The sequence below is a fragment of the Microplitis mediator genome, chromosome 7, assembly GCF_029852145.1.
Source record: "Microplitis mediator isolate UGA2020A chromosome 7, iyMicMedi2.1, whole genome shotgun sequence".
Classification (NCBI taxonomy): domain Eukaryota; kingdom Metazoa; phylum Arthropoda; class Insecta; order Hymenoptera; family Braconidae; genus Microplitis; species Microplitis mediator.
This window is the reverse complement of record NC_079975.1, coordinates 18,833,396-18,852,169: the sequence shown is the minus strand read 5'-3', so window position 1 is coordinate 18,852,169 and position 18,774 is coordinate 18,833,396. Positions and strand designations below refer to the sequence as shown.

Here is an 18,774-nt window from a genome sequence, read left to right as displayed (position 1 = left end):
TGAACTGTCCTTGTACTTAAATGTTAATTACTACTATAGATTAAATAGATATTTATTGAATAGCTTTTACAAATAAATATATGATAAGTTTAAAGTCAATTTAATGATTTTGTTTTAAAAGTTATTAAATCTTTTTAACTAATTAAATAAAAGTTAAATGACAGAGATAACCCAGAAATAATAATTAGTGTTGATAAAGAATTTAAAAAACTGATGGGTTAATTATATAGAAAAAAAAACTTTTTTTTATCAGTAAAGTGACGATAAAGAAAAAAATTGTTTTTAAATAACTAATGTAATGATACAGTACAATGGTATTAATTACTAAATAAGTAAAAAAAAAATACATTATTATTGAAAGACAAAGAATTTTTTTGCACTCAATGCAATAGAAAATATTTTTCATAATAAAAATTAAAAATATTTGCATTTACAGTTTTTAAAAAAGACTGTTATAAAAAAATGATTTTTTTTAAGAGGGGAGACGGATCTGAGATGCAAAAAAAAGAGCATATTTTTGTGATTTTTTTTTTTTTTTTTTTTTTTTCAGAGTACTTTCGTTATTAAAATTCTTAAAATTTGTGACATTATTAAGGATCGTTCAAAGAATATTCTGCTAAATTTTCATAAAAAAATATTAAAAAATAAGCCAGTGGTAGTGGAGATAACCGAGTCACCTCAAAAAAAAGTCTCCTTGCCGTAGGCAGGATAACTCATGACTGCCTCATCTGAAATCAAAAAACTAAAAAGACTTTTTTAGTTCATAAGTTTATCTTGGATTTGAACGAAGGAATAAACAATCTATTCATTTTTGAATTTTTGGTAAAGGTGCGATCAAAAAATTCTGATTTTTACCAAAAATTGCTCCTTTCCTTTAATTAAAAAGTGAGTAGTTATTGAAAAAAAAAATCCTTCGTTCAAATCTAAGATCAACTTATGTACTAAAGAAATCTTTTTGGTTTTTTGATTTCAGATGAGACAGGCATGAATTATCCTGCCTACAGCATGGAGACTTATTTTTTGAGGTGACTTGGTTCTCTCCACTACCACTGGCTTATTTTTCAATATTTTTTTATGAAAATTTAGCAGAATATTCTTGGAATGATGCTTAATAATGTCACAAATTTTTTAAATTTTAATAACGAAGGTACTCTGAAAAAAAAATCACATAAATATCCTCTTTTTTTTTGTATCTCAGACCCCTTTCCCCCCTTAACTGACTGTAAATTTAAATTATTAAAAAAAAATACCGAGAATATTTATCCAAGTATTAAAGAAAATTTATATGTAAATAAATTTAAATCCTCATTAAAAAGTCACTAAGACATTTAACTTATTCTATTAATTAATTTTGAAAACAGTAATCGATATTAGAAAGTTTAAATTATTTTCTATTTAGTTTCTACCGACAAAAACATACAAGAAATGAATGCTTGAATATTTTTTGAAACAAATTAATTGATCAATAAATTAAAAATAATATTAACAAGGACTTGTTAAAAATTTAAAATAATATTTGAGAAAATAGACTGACTAGTTAAAATAAACTAGTGATTCAAGATGACCGCCACAATTCAGGTGGGATTATTGATCCTCAAAAGAGTAAAGCATTAATGCTGATTCGCGTGAACTTATGTTTTGTATGTTGAACAATATACATCGTATACGTCATTATTTTATTAAACTATGTACTATCTAAGCCAACGTTTTATATAAATGTTAATTAACATCACATATGTTGTAATTTTTTAAAAAATAATATTAAATAACTTTTTGATACGAAAATTCATAAATTCATTAATTTTAAATATTCGCCATCTGTGATAGTGATACATTTGAACAAAAAAAAACAAATAAACCCGGAAATAAGTACATATGTTTACAACTGATAACACCAATTGATAAAAAATATTAAGTATTTTAATTATTAATGTATCAGTATTTATGACTATCGTATTGAAAGTATTATTTTATTATAAAATAGAAAAAAAAATATATATAATGTAAGTATTTTTGAGTAATATAAATATTATTATTTTAAAAACGTATGTTATCAGTGCGTATATATGTAACCAGGTTAATATAAAATAGTTTGATAAATAATTAATCTATTAAAATTTTTTCAGATAACATAACAATGAGCGGTAGTTTTAAATAAAGTTTAACGACCAGCTTAAATGTTAAGTATGAAAACTGAAAGTTAAAATATGGAACGAAAAAAAATTAAATAATAGTTTATTTATAAATATTATTATTTAATTTAATTAGTATAAGTAACGAAAATTTTAAATAAATTATAAAATGTCATTACCAAGCTTATTAAAAAAAGCAAGTAGTTATATTTTGGGTGACAGTAGTTCGAATCCACCGGGTATAATTTATCAAGATGGTGAGGCATTATTTTGTAAAAATAATGTTTGTGTTCATCCAACAAGTTTGATGAGACAACATTGCGAAGTTATTCATCATCCTGGTTATATGACTGTTGTATGTAAATTAGATAAAAATACAAATATACCAAGTCTACAATTAAGTTGGATACCAAATAGTACTCTCTGTAAACATCCAACAACTTTAGAAAATACAATAATATCAAGAAAAGAATTATCTGTTTCAAATGAAACTCAGTCATTAACAAAAATAAATGACGAAGACAATTCAATTAGTTCTGATAAAATAGACGTTTGCATTGAAGTCAAAGAACCATTGGATTGTAAAGACTGCGAACGAATATGTTCTGGGGGATTTAATAATGAATCGTCAAATGTAACAAATATAAAAAATAGTAATAAAGAATCATGTGAAAAATCAGATGAACTTTGCGAAAAATTAAATTTATCAACGATTATTAAAGAAAGTATATCGGCATTGACTGAAGAGCCGCGTAGTATTAATTTAAATAATTTAAGATCCCGATCAATTGATCAAGAGTCTATTGATAATATTACTAGTGGAATTGAGCCAAAGAGTATTAGTAGTATTTCACTTAATTCATGTTGTAGTTTATCTAATTCACTTGATAATCAGGATGTTCCTAATTGGATGCGAACACCAGAGCTTCTTGCTCTTCAACATAACTTGACATTTCCTGAAAGTACAACAGCATCACCTATTGCGATGAGACGAGCACTGCAGTGTCGTAGATTTTCAGTCGATCTTAGTCAAATGCGATCTCTAAGACTTTTTTTTTCTGATTCTGCATGTACAAGTGGACAATTAGTTGTAGCTAGTCGAGAAAGTCAATATAAAATTCTTCATTTTCATCATGGAGGTCTAGATAGACTTGCTAATATTCTTCATCAATGGCATCAGCTTATATTTTCAAAGCCCGATCAAACGAGCGATTGTGAAGGAACTTTACCGTACCGGTGAGTAAAAAAATTATTTTAATTTTAAAATAAAATTCATAAAATTTTCCTTTTTTTATTTAGACATTTTATGGTATGTCGACCGGAAATAGCTCGAGATGAATTACATCCAGAAGAAGGTCATGTACCAATGATAACTTCATTAACTTGGAAGGATTTATTAAATGAACGTGGACAAGTTGAAGATGATTTAACTTTACGTAAAGGAATATTTTTTGGTGGGTTAGAACCAGCTTTGAGAAAAATAGTATGGCCTTTTTTACTTCACTGTTATTCTTATCAAAGTACATTTGATGATCGTGAACAAATTGATGAAATACGCAGACAAGAGTATCAAGAAATTGAAAAAATACGTTGCAGTATGAATCCAGAACAGTCTGAATTATTTTGGAGAAATGTTGTTTGTATTGTTGAAAAAGATGTTGTTCGTACTGATCGCGCAAATCCTTATTATGCTGGTGAAAATAATCCAAATATACAAATAATGAAAAATATTTTACTTAATTATGCCGTCTACAATGCTCAACTTGGATACACTCAAGGGATGTCTGATTTATTGGCGCCATTGCTTGCTGAATTGAATTCTGAAATAGATGCTTTCTGGTGTTTTGCTGGGCTTATGCAACGATCTGTTGCTGTTTGTACTCCTACTGATACGGATATGGATAAAAATTTATGTTACCTCCGTGAATTAATCAGGATAATAGTACCTGATTTTTATGCACTTCTGGAAAAACATACAGACGCACTTGAACTTTTATTTTGTCATCGTTGGATTCTATTGTGAGTTTTTAAATTATACTTTATTAATTTATAGTACGCATGATAATTCATGTACAAAAAATAGTTATTCTTAAAATTCGAATTATGTGATAAATTTTTTTTTAAATTTGAATTAGTATTCACAAACAAATTTCTACCTAGGATCATAATTTATTAAAAAAGTTGTAAACATTTACACTTAAAAATTTTTCTTTAAATTTAACTCAAATTACCTGAAATTATTGACAAGTTCAAATCAGTCAGAAATATAAAATATAAATTAACTTATTTATATACTTCATTTTTACGTTACTTTTAATTTTTGAGTTATAAATGTCTTAAACATAAAATCACTGTATTTTATTTTATTGCATTTCAATAATTTTTCATTGTCAATAAGTCAATTAATTTTAAAGCTGATAGTTTTTTAAAAAACTATAATTTAAGTTGAAAAATTTTCAATTTCCATGTATAATTAGTTTTTAAAGTCGAAAAAATTTCATAACGAAACTTTAATAGACTCACAATTATCAAAAATTAATTGAGATTTAAAAAAAAAGTACTGTGTTTTAAAAATTTTTTAAATTTTAAATTTAAATTCAACTCAATACCCAAGTAGCACAATTGACTTTGCGACATCTACACACTGTAAAAAATTTGCAGAGTGAAAGCGGATTAAATCCGGAGTAAATTCTGAGTAAATGTGGAGCGAATGACTGTTTTTTTTATTTAGTTTCTTCGGAGTGAAATTCAGTTTATTTCAATATTAAAACTCCGAATCGGAGTGAAATAAAATCCAAATCACTCCGAAATCACTCCACTGGAAAAGATAAACTCTCTATTTACTCCGCATTTGAAGTAATCTTTTTAAAAACTCCGGAACTTTGAGTGACGGAGTGAATTTGGATTTAAATGAAATTCGTAATCACTCCGAATTCACTTCCGATTTTTTACAGTGTAAGAAAGCAATTCTACGGCTGTTTTTTGATTTATAAATACGGCACCGAAATTTTAACAAAGCAATGAAAAGTTTATATGATCGAAAAAATATCGGCTTATAAAACTTGGCACAAGTTGTGACAAAAAATAAATTACAAATAATTGACAAATATGTCATCTAAACGACTTGTCAATTGAGATGACTTTTTTAAGACGGGAAAAAGAAGACAAATTTTCCATAACTGCTAGGACCAACATCTGAACATCTTATTTATATAAAAAAAACTTGGCTTTGAAACAGAATAAAATTTGTCTTGTCCTTCTTAAAACATGATGAAGTCGTCTGTGCTACGTCGGTATCTTGATTAATCTCATTTTTTTGAAGGGTCTCATTGTTTTCTATTAAAGATTATGCTTTGATTTTTTTAATTATATGAACAAATCAACACTCATGCAAAATTAATAAATTTTCATGACAATTATCCTCGATAATATCAAAAATTTTTAACAGGGCATTTGAAAATTTAAAATAAAAAGTAAAATTTATAATTTCATATATTTAAATTAATAAGTATCACTTATTTGATTGGTATACATTATAAATTAATATCTGAACGTTATGATAATTTAGCTTTTAAAATAATTGAAAGTAGTAATTATTGATTTCCAAAAATTAGTAAATTTCTCTATAAATCTGAATTTTTAATATTCTAATTTTTTCCGTGTAATTGATTAATCATTAAATATTTTTGAGAGTATAAATGAATAATTATTATGACATCTAATTTAAAAAATGTAATGATAACTCAAGTGATTAAGTTGACTCATCAATTATTTATAATTTATTCCATAATTAACATTAAGTAGCTCTTATCTGATAACGACGAACTTGATAATTATTTTGGTATTTAAATTGTATCAGTGTACATACTAATTAAAACCGTTATAAAATTACATCATGATATTTTTATAATTATCAATGAAAATATTTTGAATTTTTTCCAGGTGCCTAAAGAGAGAATTCCCGACAGAGATGGCTCTAGTAATGTGGGAAGCATGCTGGGTTAATTATTTAACAGATTACTTTCACTTATTTCTATGTCTTGCAATAATTTGCATCTATGCTGACGACGTGATAGCTCAAGATTTACGAACTGACGAAATGCTATTACATTTTAGTTCCCTTGCAATGTATATGGATGGTAATGTTATATTACGAAAAGCACGAGGATTGCTGTATCAATTTCGACAACTTGATCGGTTGCCATGCACTTTAGCTGGTCTTTGTCGTCAATGTGGACCGGGTATGTGGGACAGCAGTCATGATCCGGTTATTGAATGTGTCGAACATGAAGAATCTGTGTGTCCTTATATCGAAAATTATCAAAATGCTAAATATTAAATTTTATTATTCATCACTATTTTATCAGCCATATAAACTAACACATATCCATATCCATATTAATACAGATAACACGAACGCACCATAAATTTATTTGATAATATTATTGTTAAGGCTAAATTTTGAATATATATACGATATTATAAAAAAAAAAAATGATATTTAAAAAGATTAAATAATAAAGGATTTATTAGTTGATCAAAAATTAAACGGATGTTAAATGAAATTGCGCTATATATAGATATATAAATATTTAATTCATCAATACATTTATCAAAAGAGATAAATAATTACATTTGTTTATTTTTCTAATTTATTATTATTATTATTTTTATTCATTAACGATAACATATATATCTACTTGAGGGTAGGCAGCACTAACCGAATTTTCAAATGATGAAAATATTCCAAAAAACGTTTGTTTTACAAATTTTTTCGGAAACTATAAAAATTGCTGTAATAACATTTGATTAATAAATTAAAAGAAAAGTAGAACTCAAAAATTCGGTTAATACGGCCCAGCCTTAAAGGCATTCTCAGACAAAACCCCTCACTTTTTAAAAATATTCAATGGCCTTGAACTGTCATAACTGTATTAAAATTTTATCAATTATTCGAGAAAAAGTTAAAACATTCATTGAAAACAGGACAACGCAGTTACAATTTCACCGAGATATAAATTTAAAAAATTATTTGTTGTTATCAATTAGGAGTCAAACGAAAGTTATTAAATAAATTTCAGTAAAATCTTTATGTCAATTTTGAAATTCGAAATGTAAAATTTTTTAGGCTAAACTTTTTTTAATAAATTTCGTTTAACTTCTAACTGATGACAACTGTGACTAATTTTTTTTTTTTTAATTCTATGGCCGGTATTCATAGTCAGATCTTACAGCTTATGACCGTCTTACCCATGCTAAATAATATCTTATGTCGTAAGGCCTGACTATGAATACTGGCCTATATTTTTCAATTAATGCTTTAATTTTTTTATTAATTAATTAATAAAATTTTAATACGATCGCACTGTAAAAAATTTGCGGAGTAAACGTGGATTAAATCCGGAGTGAATGTGAAGTGGATGACTGTTTATTTATTTAATCCCCTCAGAGTGAAATTCACTCCGAAGGGAAGTTTATTTTAATATTGAAACTTCGATTCGGAGTAAATGCAGATTTAAATAAAATACAGATCACTCCGAAATCATTCCACGGAAAATCCAAACTTATTTACTCCGTATGCAGAGTGATTTTTTTTTAAACTCCGGAACTCCGAGTGACCGGAGGCACTGTCTGAGAATGCCCTTAATAATACATAAAAAATTATTTATATATATTTCAGTATAAAATGCGAGTAAAAAAAATAATAATAATAATAATAATAATAATAATAAAATAAATTAAAAATGATGTTCAGCAAAGTTAACAGTTACTAAAATCATACAAACAACAGACCATATAAAAACGAACCAAAGCCAATAATTACTAAGGAATGGACTTTTAAAATTATTTATAACATTAACACCAATAATATTACAAGTTTTTTTACGAGCATAATAAACTAAAAATGTTGGTATTATATACTGTATACCTGCACCAGCATATGAACCCGTAATTCCAACAAGAAATGACAAATTTTTAGTTGACATTGCAATAACATAAGGTGGAATTATTGCTAAAAATGGAAATAATATTTTACGAAGACATATATTGTATACTGTTGTGTTCTTAAGAAACAGTGATGATAAATTGTTTCTCAATGTTATTGCTATTATAGGAAAACTAGTTGATAATGTAAACACGGGAAATAAAGCAAGAAAGTATTCAATAATAATTAAAAAAATATTTGTGTTTTTGGAACAGTCACCAGCGCCGCGAGGCCCAAAATCTAGGGTATATAAATCGTCGAGATGAGCAAAAGAGAAAGCACCGGTAATTGCTAGTAATAAATAAAAACCTGCTATTAATGTATAATCAAATAATAAAAAACGATTCAATTTTTTTTTATTTGTTATTGGGGCTACTAACGCCGGTAATGAATGATGGCACATAAATGAATAAATACAAGCTCCGAAAAGTCCCGGGATACCTTTAAAAAAAAAACCATAGATGTAATTAATTGATAAATTACATAAAAAAAATTTAAACAGATACACTGTTAAAAATTTTATTTAAAATTTACGGCAAACTTGAAGTCATCAACAAGTTCAAATCAATCAGAAATATAAAATATAAATTAACTTATTTATATACTTTATTTTTACATTACCTTTAATTTTCAAGTTATAAATGTCATGAAAATCACAATGTATTTTATTTTATTTCGTTTCAATAATTGTTTTTTTATTGTCCATAACAAGAGTTAATGAGATATTTTCGGCAGAGTTTTTCTCGGAAACAAAATCTCTAAATACAAACTACAGACTGCACATTGATGCGCTACTATCTAATCTAGCGAAGTGCGCTTTAATGTTTTGATAATATTCGTTTGTTTAAGATAAAAACTCTTCCAAAGTTCCTGATTACTGTATAAGTGAAACAAAGATAATACCGTTCGCCCACTTGGGTGCGAGAGAGAAAAAATTAAGAGTGTCTGATAAGTCAATTAATTTTAAATGATAATTATTTTAAAGCTGATAGTTATTTGCGAAACTATAATTCTAATTGAAAATTCTTTGCGTCATATATAATTATTTTTGAAATACGATAAATTTTATAGCAAGACTTCAATAAACTCATAATCAGAAAAACTGATTAAGGTGTTTAAAAAAAAGTAAGTACTGTAGGTCAAAAATTTGTTTTGAATTTAATTCAACTCAATATCTTAATTAATCACGTAGAACATATATGAAAAAATAAATTTTATTAAATTTCCTTGAGAATCATATAAATTTTTAACAGTGTAAATAAATTATTTATTGATAAAAGTAGAATTAAAATATTTACCATTTACATTAGCGGCTGGAGGTGATGCTTGAGGACCATTGACAATAAGAATTCTCAGTGCATAAATAATCATTATTGTAAATGCTAACCAGCGCATTATTGACGTTAATACTTGAAGGTATTTAGTTTTTTGAATATTAAAAAATACAAAAGGACCAAGCAGCAAGATAAAAGTTGTCTACATAAAATTTAATAAATATTTATTAAATTTATGTTTAAGTAATATCTGAACAATAAAATAAATTTTTGGTTTTTTTTATTACCAAAGATATTTGATAAGCATCAAATCTTGTGACAGATGAACCTTCCCAGCAGGATACATTATCTGGTATTGTATCATTACATGTTAAATTTGCTGGTAAATAATTGCAAGCAACATCTGCTAATGATTTTCCAATAGCAGCTGCATAAATACTCAAGTCACCGTATAAATAAACGGCTAGACAAATGTAAAACATTGAAACTCCTAGTTTGTTAAAAAATATTGATGCCATTTCACCTATTTCTATTTTATCATTTATTGTATAGAATTTAGATGTTATTTCAGCATCATCATTTATTACAGATGATTCAACAACCAGTGGTGTTTCCTCCGAATCCGAATCAACAAATTCAGCTTCACCAATTCTATGAAGAGCCTTTACATATTAAATAATTTATAAATTAATTTTAAAAAATTAAATTTTATTTATACTGATAGAAATCAATATTATTTTTAATAATATTTTTTATTGACTCGATAATTATTTTTAATATTCTTTATTTATAACACAAGGAAAATTTATTAAAAAAATAAATGTTATACTTATTTTATAAGGCTGCAGATAAATCAACAAATGATTTAACTCAAATTGACAAATAACTTTTTTTTTTTTATCATGTTATTAGTAAAATTATTATTTTCTCTCAGTGTAAATTAATAGTATATTACATACCTAGGCCAGTAAAACAAGAAAAGTCTCAGAGCACATGTAATTGTTGGCCGAGGCGAAGCCGAGGTTGACAAACATGTGGTCTGAGGCTTTCTTTTTTACTGGCCAAGGTGCGTATACTATTTTTCTGCTCGACGAAGCCGGAAAGTTGCAACTTCGTTTAGGGCAGCGGCCCGAAAGTTGCCACTTTCCGGCCGGAGGGCAGAAAAAAATTAATTTTTCTTACTTTTTTTTTTGTTTTTATTTTCAGCCAAACATTTATAGCATTTGCTGATGCCATAGATTCTATCACAAATGTTACTGTGATGAAACTAAATAAAAAAGAAAAAAATGAAATTCATATCAATTAAATAATTAATAAAAAATATATATAAATATAAATATATTATTTAATTTACCTGATAAAACCAAGAGTTACAATAACTAGAGTTCCAAGAAGCCATCCTGCTCTACTAAAAACAGCTGGCAATGTCAATGCACCAGTTCCAACAATTAAATTAAAAATATAAATCAATCCGACCTAAAATTAAAATAAAAAAATATAAATTATACTGAAAGTTATTATTTACTTATACTTATTTTTTTTTTTTAGTAATTGATTTGTTGAAAAAAATTAGAAAATTATTAATTGTCTGCTAACGTCAAGATCATAAAATATAATGAGTTTGAATGTAACAAACAAGTGGAAAATTTTTTAATTTTTGGATAAATAAATAAAATGTCAGTGGAATAAAAATTAAAAAATACATATTTAGATCAATGAAAAATCAGTACGTGCATTTTATTAAATTTCATTATTTTAATTCATTTATTTTTCAAATTTATAAAATGTCTCATGTCTGCTACATTCACTCTCATTAAAATATAACAATAAATTTATCAAACTAATAAATATAAAACAGTTGACAGTTTAGTTCGAAATAAAATTGTTGTGAAAACAAAAAATACTTTACTTTAATATAATATAAATTATTGTTTATTTACTATATATACTTTGCAACACTTACTGATTAAAAATTTACATAAATATTATTTATTATAAATAAATAGTTTAAATTACCCCAGTCGAATACTGATCTGATGGATTTTGTTGAGGCATATTTTAAATGCCACGTTATTAGTTTACTTGAAATAAACAACATCTATGTATTGTTATTTAATACACAACTACTTGTGTAAAAATATAACATTTTATGTTTACTATATACTATTATTGTTATTATTTTTTCCTGTATACATTTGAACTGTCACTTGAAACTTCTTTGTTGATACAGTTCTCCGTACTAACAAAGACATGCATGAGTTTGTAATTATACACATATAGTGTATGTGTTATATATATATATATGTATACGTGTGTTATATATTTGTGAGCTTCAAAAAGTATGGATAGATGGAGCCAAAATAAAGAAAAAGTAAAAAATTATGCAAATTGATTTTTTTATTTTATGATGAAAAATTTTTATTTTAAACAGTAATTATAAATAATTAAAAATAAAAATTATAAAGTCACATTTATGATCATTCATTGAAAATAATTTTATTGAATTTAAAATATAAACCTAATTCTTATAATAATTATTAACGGTTTACAAGAAAAATCTTAGGATACGATATTTCATTGACATTTAATGGTAGTAAAAAATCTACATTGTAACTCCGGAAAAACGCGAAAACTTTTACTAAAAATGTAACTTTTTTTTTTTTTTTTTTTTCATTATCTTTTAATGACTATATATGAATAATTTCTAATCAGTACATTTTTTGCTGGAGAGGAAGTTTAGGAGAACGCCTCTCATTAGCGAAATAAATAAATTTCACGAGAGGAAGCTTTTTCAATGTTTAAAAAAAAAAAAATTAAAAAAAAAAAAAAAAAAAAAATTGAGGAATGCATTTCTATCGATAAAAAACTCGAAGAATCACGACATATCGTTTCCAGTCGATTAAATTTATTTGTTTTGTTTTTATTATTATTATCATTATTATTATTAATTATTATTATTATTCCAAAGACTTTATTTTACTATCCCATAAGCCTAGAGTAATCTTTAAATTGTGTACGTGAGTAAACTTGCACAATATAATGGGAATAAATTATAATACTTTGGCTACGCATTTAGGGCGTCAATTGTGTCTTTAATGCTTTCACTTCTCTCTCTCTTAACACTGCCTCTGTCTCTCTCTCTTAATTACTTCCCGTATACTTCACCTCAGCTTATTATAAATAGTTTGAGCTGTTAGTTTATTTTTTGGAATTTCACTGCCCAACTTGATATACAAAAAAACTTGATTATTATTTACTTTTTTTTATTTTTATTTTTTTCATTTTTTTTTTTTACCTATCAGTGCATCTTAATTATAATACTAATATATATATTTATATATATATGCATGAAATAAACATTAATTAGCAATAGATTAATAGTAAAAATCATGAGGCCCTGTCGTCGCTAGGAATGAAGCACACTCGAATAACGAGATAAGTCTTATGGAATGTAGTTACAATTATTATTTTTTTTTCATCATAAAGTCAAAAAATCTTCACCTCAATGATAATTATAATATTAAATAATAATAATTATTATTACACATTAATATTAAATAATAATCGCGGAGGTGAGGGCAGGAGGTAGTAGAAATGCGTGAAAACCTATCATTATAAATAAACTGTATGAAAAAATAAAATTATTTAGTGAGGTGTTAAGATATAGGGAAATAATAAATGAGAGAATATGCAAAGTCTCTCTATTTTTTTTTGTTTTTTTTATCTTTTTCTCTCCTCCTGAATTTGACTACCAACCGTATTGATGTGGGATTCGGACAAATGATGATTAATGATGACAGTATGTAGTAATAAATTTATGTTGTTGGTAAGTGTTTTAAGTGCATTGTTGTTGATTAGGACGCTTAGAAGCACTTTCTGTGGACAATTGATGGTCCAGATTCGTCATACTCTTGTTTTGAGATCCACATCTGTTGGAAGGTGGACAATGAAGCCAAAATAGAACCTCCAATCCATACGGAGTATTTTCTTTCTGGTGGAGCAATGATCTTGATTTTCATGGTTGATGGGGCAAGGGCAGTAATTTCTTTTTGCATTCTGTCGGCAATTCCTGGGTACATGGTGGTACCACCAGAGAGTACAGTGTTGGCGTACAAGTCCTTACGGATATCAACATCACACTTCATGATTGAGTTGTATGTAGTTTCATGAATACCACAGGCTTCCATACCCAAGAAGCTTGGCTGGAAGAGAGCCTCTGGGCAACGGAATCTCTCGTTTCCGATGGTGATGACCTAAAAACAAAATAACAATTACGTTAATATTTTTTTGTTCATTCAGAATAAATACAATTGAGATTATTAAAAATATAAAGTATTATTTTAGTTGACTTTACCTGTCCATCAGGAAGTTCGTAGCTCTTTTCCAAGCTTGATGATGATGCGGCAGTGGCCATTTCTTGTTCAAAATCAAGAGCAACGTAGCAAAGTTTTTCTTTGATGTCACGAACGATTTCACGCTCGGCAGTGGTGGTGAAAGAGTATCCTCTCTCAGTGAGGATCTTCATAAGGTAATCGGTGAGATCACGACCAGCCAAGTCGAGACGAAGGATAGCGTGAGGTAGAGCGTAACCCTCGTAGATGGGTACTGTGTGAGAAACACCATCTCCGGAATCAAGAACGATACCAGTAGTACGACCAGAAGCGTAGAGAGAAAGCACAGCTTGGATAGCGACGTACATAGCAGGTGTGTTGAAAGTTTCAAACATAATCTGCGTCATCTTCTCACGATTAGCTTTTGGATTCAAAGGAGCCTCAGTAAGGAGTACTGGATGTTCTTCAGGTGCAACTCGGAGTTCATTGTAGAAAGTGTGATGCCAAATTTTTTCCATGTCATCCCAGTTGGTAACGATACCGTGTTCAATTGGGTATTTGAGAGTAAGGATACCTCTCTTTGATTGGGCTTCATCTCCTACATATGAGTCTTTTTGTCCCATACCAACCATTACACCTTGATGTCTTGGCCTTCCCACAATTGAGGGAAATACAGCACGGGGTGCATCATCACCGGCAAATCCGGCTTTGCACATACCGGATCCATTGTCAACAACCAAAGCAGCAACTTCTTCGTCACACATTTTCGTCTGTTATTTTATCTAAAAAATACAAAAAATTAAATTATTTATTTATTCATGCATTTTTTCATTCAATAACAATTAATTTAATAAGACTATTTATTCATGGCGTCATTCATATGATTTATCAGTTATCAAAATTATTCATTGATGACTCATATTTCTATAAATGTTATTTCTATTACTATTCTATCATCAAATTTCTTTTAAAAAACATCAAGTACTTGTTGAGAATACCAATTGCCACGTCAGACAGAATATTTAATCGCGCCTCTACAACTCTGCTTTACCACACCGGCAGACCGCACCCAGCCCCACCCAACCCCGACTCGTCTACCTCTTTACAAAGATAAATTTTTACATCACAAAAGAACCACTATAATACGACCAACTATTAAACCCGAGTACATTCAAATACTCTAATTAGTATTAACAATTTTTATGTCATTTAATTGACAATCTTAATATATGTATCTCCATTTAAAATAAATAAATTTTAAACCAAACCGGCAACCGGCATAACCCGGTACTCATATTACTACATCAAGCCCACGCTAAAGTGTAATATGAACACAAATTATAAATTAAACACGTTCGAAATAATTCGATCACTAAATCCGTACACTATTCACTATTAAATATTTTTAAATAAAAGTAATATTTTTTTTCCAATATGCATCTTCGATTAAAATTATTTTAAAAAATAAACTTACGTTTAATTTAATGAATAAAAAAATATGTACACTATATTAGTGAATCGTAGTCACTATAATCACGAATTACACGGTTCCTTTGGTATCTACCACCGAGCACAGAATGTAGCTGGAATGATCGGTGAAGACTGTATTATATGAACGAGATAGTGCAAACTCCCACCATTCGTATATCCGGCAATAAGGGAGGGACACCCTCAACCAATCCTGACGTTCTTTACCATATAAGGCAACTTACTGCCACCGAGGGACTCGTTTTATTTCCTACCCCCCCTGAACCAACGCGACGCTGACTCTGCCGCATCGAGGATCGTAACGATATTGTATTTTCCCCTCTATACAAATTTACTATACATCAATTCTTTTTATAATCAACTTGATCCCTGATTCATTAAACACATCAATAACTATTGTAAATTATTGTACCATGACCCATCATGGAATCTACAACGTTTCAATAAACAATTCAAAATAATTTTTTTTAAAAATCATTATTCATCTGTCTATTCGTTTTATTTATTATATATCTCAAATAAATTTTACCGGACGCGGAATTTAAATTATTTTAAACTTGTACGCCAAACTCAAGCCAAGTTTAATTATAGACCGTAACGTCAAACCACTTGAAGGAATCACCACTTGCCGGCAACCTGTCGATTCATTTAAACTATTTATAAAAATTTATAAAGCAAATTAAATAATCCGTAGTATTTAAATTTTGATTTATAGTTTATAAATTTTTGAATTTAAAAAAACCCAAGCGAAGCACATGGATAGCAACGCCCTGGCTAGGCATGATGGCGGATATGATGCGACCGGCGTTTTTAATAAAAGTTTATCTATTAAATTATTTATACTAATAATAATAATAGACTCGCGGCTTTAATAAAATAAATATCGCAGTCAACAAACAATAAAATAACTTACCTTTAAAAAGTTTAAAAGAAGAGATGAATCTCTGAGGATTTAAATGTTTTAGCGTAAGTGTCCGTAGGAACTATACTTGTGACAGGACTAAGCGAGAATCGTGAGTCGTGACACGAGCGACAACGCGAGTAGGTAGTGAGTAACGTGAATTAAAACGAAAACCAGCATCCTTTTGGACTAGTCCTTAGAAGGTATGGTCGGTAGTATTAAGCCGGCATATAAAATATCAAAATAAATTCAATCAATGATAATATTAATGAATAAAATCATAAGGAATTTAACAAGTATCATATACTTTATAAATTATAAATAAAAGATAAAAGCATTGATGACTCAATTGTGTCAATAATAATTAATAATGATAAAAAATAATTATATTGATACACCCCTGTTGGGTAAAATGGACTCGTCCAGGTTCCCTGTATCCCCACCGATTAAATTTTCACCGGCTCTTGCCATATATGGGCATAAAACGTGAGACGCGCTCCGATTGGTCGTCGCGTCAGCAACTGACTAGTTCCCCAAATACCGCTTCAAACTGTACGATATGAATAAAGTGAATACGATATATAATACTGGATGTTTGATAAATAAAGACAGAAAACTTACACGAAGGAGAGATACAGGCAATGACTCTACTACGAGGAATATATACTTATATATATTACTTGATTATAACTATAGCGTTTCCAGACTGACTCACTACTGTCGGACGTTGTTGGGGAAAAAAATATAACCATTTGTACAGCTTCAAAATTATCTGATGACAACGGATACACATATATTATTTTTCTGCATTACACACTTAGTCATTAGATATTTTATTGATATCAACCTCCATTGACTCATCGGGATTTTACCCTGAAAAAATTAAAATTATTTTTTTTATAAGATTTCAGTTAATAACTTGTAAGTTGGGTCATATAAATCGATTTTTATCAATGAAGTAGACGGTACTTATTTATCATTTGAATTTAAAATTATATAAATTAAATGTACCGAATCATGATTGTTGTTTTTTTAAGAGGAGCGGATGAGAAGGACAAGATAAATATATATAGACTTGTATAATTAATCAATTGTCATGCCAATGGCACAACCAAAGCCGTATAGTAAGGCCAGAAGTCTACACTAGTTTGTCAAGGTCGAGGTTTTTAAGCATCACCGGCCGTAAGATTTCTAGGACAAGCTTGTCGCGTCATATCAGAGAATACTTATATTGTATATATATGTATGTACAAGTTATTTGTACCGATTTGGTATGAGCTTGTTTATTATTACGACCGTAAGAATTCTATCGAGTATGTATATAATTTTGACAATAACATTTTAGATTTTATTTATATTTATAAACTTTATGTAGGTCGGTGACGAAATAAACTAACAAATAATATTAAGTAATCACAGATGAATAAAATTTATAATTATATTTTAAAGAATGTGGCCTTGCACCTTAATATGAGTTTTCTTTTAATCGATTGGCCAAGTTCAATGTCGTGTAGGTCGAAAGTTGAATGGCCCAATCTAGACGTAGACATGCAACCACGCACCCAAGATTTTCCCAGCTACTGATATATATATAATGCGACTACGCCCAAAATACTTAAATATAGCAACTCGATCCAATTGCATTTTAATAATAAAAAGAAAAAAACAACAAAACGCTTATGGTTTATATAAAAAGACAATTAGGAGTGTCAAGGTTATTCTGTAAGCTAAAATATAAACATATGTGCTTCAGTAATTTTTAAATTATAAGCTTTAATTAAATTGTCCTCATTTATTATATACGCAACATTGTTTTCTATTTTATGATTATACATTTTAAATAATCTGTATTAATATTTTTAATTATAATAATTGTTGCGTTAAGTGGCAGATTATTGCTTTTTAAAAATCCATTAAATTTTTTTACAATATTCTCGGTCATTTATTATAACTATGTCTTATCATGAGATAAAAATGTGGTCAAAAATAACCAAGTTCAAAAAGTTTAAATAAGGGGAAAATATTTGGTTTTTTTTAAATATTATTAATATAATTTTAAATTTTATCAGTTGAAAGTTAATTATTGTTATCGCTGGATAATTTGAGGATGTAGAAAAAAAAAAGTTATTTTTAAGAAATTTAAATGCAATTTAATGATAATATTATTATCTATTAGTTGTCAATGAGTCCGTTATACATGTATGATACCAACAACGTCCTCCTGGTTAACTGACCGACTAGTTTCTTGTCGACTCGTCCTCACCATATTTGAATAAAATAAAATAAACAAAAAATTTCTTATACTGACGGCTGACCAGTTGGCTGTTCTTCACTATACAAACCGTTACATTTTTACGGTATTTAATTTTTATCTAAAAATAGAATTAACGATTAAGTATTTAAATAAATATATAAAATAGGCCATTAACAAAATATAATATTTTATCATGTATCATTTAAGTTACAGTATAGTAGGAGAAATTCATATTTATTACACTAATATATCTGTATATTGTTATGACTTGATTTCACACGTGGCATACACTTGGGTAAAATCGTGTACTAAAAAAGAAAAAAAAATGAGATATCTTCACAGTATGAGAATCAAGGTCATACATTTTATTTTATTTAAAAAACTAAACTTGGTATCCTTGTAAATAAT

General features: G+C 27.9%; 3 protein-coding genes and 1 long non-coding RNA gene across 5 annotated transcripts; 2 read left to right on the top strand and 2 right to left on the bottom strand.

Annotated features, from left to right (window-relative positions):
- Positions 1 to 3: 3 nt before the first annotated feature.
- On the top strand, positions 4 to 6,651 carry LOC130672226 (TBC1 domain family member 16). Its single transcript, XM_057476652.1, has 4 exons — positions 4 to 2,003; positions 2,127 to 3,368; positions 3,432 to 4,151; positions 6,075 to 6,651. Exons 2-4 carry the CDS (start codon positions 2,302 to 2,304, stop codon positions 6,469 to 6,471), a joined length of 2,184 nt encoding a protein of 727 aa, XP_057332635.1. The 5' UTR covers positions 4 to 2,003; positions 2,127 to 2,301; the 3' UTR covers positions 6,472 to 6,651.
- A 178-nt stretch (positions 6,652 to 6,829) lies between these two features.
- LOC130672228 (transmembrane protein 104 homolog) lies at positions 6,830 to 11,894 on the bottom strand. The gene is made up of 6 exons (XM_057476657.1): positions 11,409 to 11,894; positions 10,747 to 10,868; positions 10,575 to 10,659; positions 9,680 to 10,054; positions 9,417 to 9,594; positions 6,830 to 8,559 (listed from the first exon to the last, which is right to left on the bottom strand). The coding sequence occupies exons 1-6, from the start codon at positions 11,445 to 11,447 to the stop codon at positions 7,871 to 7,873; spliced, it is 1,488 nt and encodes a 495-aa protein (XP_057332640.1). The 5' UTR covers positions 11,448 to 11,894; the 3' UTR covers positions 6,830 to 7,870.
- Positions 11,895 to 12,043: 149 nt separating this feature from the next.
- Positions 12,044 to 16,282, bottom strand: LOC130672231 (actin-5C). 2 transcript variants are annotated; one of them, XM_057476662.1, is made up of 3 exons: positions 16,125 to 16,282; positions 13,747 to 14,505; positions 12,044 to 13,645 (listed from the first exon to the last, which is right to left on the bottom strand). In XM_057476662.1, exons 2-3 carry the CDS (start codon positions 14,485 to 14,487, stop codon positions 13,256 to 13,258), a joined length of 1,131 nt encoding a protein of 376 aa, XP_057332645.1. In that variant the 5' UTR covers positions 14,488 to 14,505; positions 16,125 to 16,282; the 3' UTR covers positions 12,044 to 13,255. The 2 variants fall into 2 exon arrangements, with proteins under 2 accessions (XP_057332645.1, XP_057332646.1); XM_057476663.1 differs by lacking the exon at positions 16,125 to 16,282 and adding an exon at positions 15,198 to 15,355.
- A 46-nt stretch (positions 16,283 to 16,328) lies between these two features.
- LOC130672236 (uncharacterized) lies at positions 16,329 to 17,906 on the top strand. The gene is made up of 3 exons (XR_008990662.1): positions 16,329 to 17,077; positions 17,150 to 17,425; positions 17,488 to 17,906. It is a non-coding gene; the product is annotated as an uncharacterized LOC130672236 (long non-coding RNA).
- The last annotated feature ends 868 nt before the right edge of the window (positions 17,907 to 18,774 follow it).

What these genes read in the sequence shown, in the direction of transcription:
- LOC130672228 (XM_057476657.1), bottom strand. Translation starts at nt 11,447, where the DNA reads ATGCCTCAACAAAATCCATCAGATCAGTATTCGACTGGG. An exon ending in GTAACTCTTGGTTTTATCAG is followed by an intron (nt 10,660 to 10,746) that starts GTAAATTAAATA and finishes TTTTTTATTTAG; the next exon opens with TTTCATCACAGTAACATTTG. An exon ending in ATGCTTATCAAATATCTTTG is followed by an intron (nt 9,595 to 9,679) that starts GTAATAAAAAAA and finishes AATTTTATGTAG; the next exon opens with ACAACTTTTATCTTGCTGCT.
- LOC130672226 (XM_057476652.1), top strand. Translation starts at nt 2,302, where the DNA reads ATGTCATTACCAAGCTTATTAAAAAAAGCAAGTAGTTATATTTTGGGT. An exon ending in GAAGGAACTTTACCGTACCG is followed by an intron (nt 3,369 to 3,431) that starts GTGAGTAAAAAA and finishes TTTTTTATTTAG; the next exon opens with ACATTTTATGGTATGTCGAC. An exon ending in TGTCATCGTTGGATTCTATT is followed by an intron (nt 4,152 to 6,074) that starts GTGAGTTTTTAA and finishes AATTTTTTCCAG; the next exon opens with GTGCCTAAAGAGAGAATTCC.
- LOC130672231 (XM_057476662.1), bottom strand. Translation starts at nt 14,487, where the DNA reads ATGTGTGACGAAGAAGTTGCTGCTTTGGTTGTTGACAATGGATCCGGT. An exon ending in ACGAACTTCCTGATGGACAG is followed by an intron (nt 13,646 to 13,746) that starts GTAAAGTCAACT and finishes TTTTGTTTTTAG; the next exon opens with GTCATCACCATCGGAAACGA.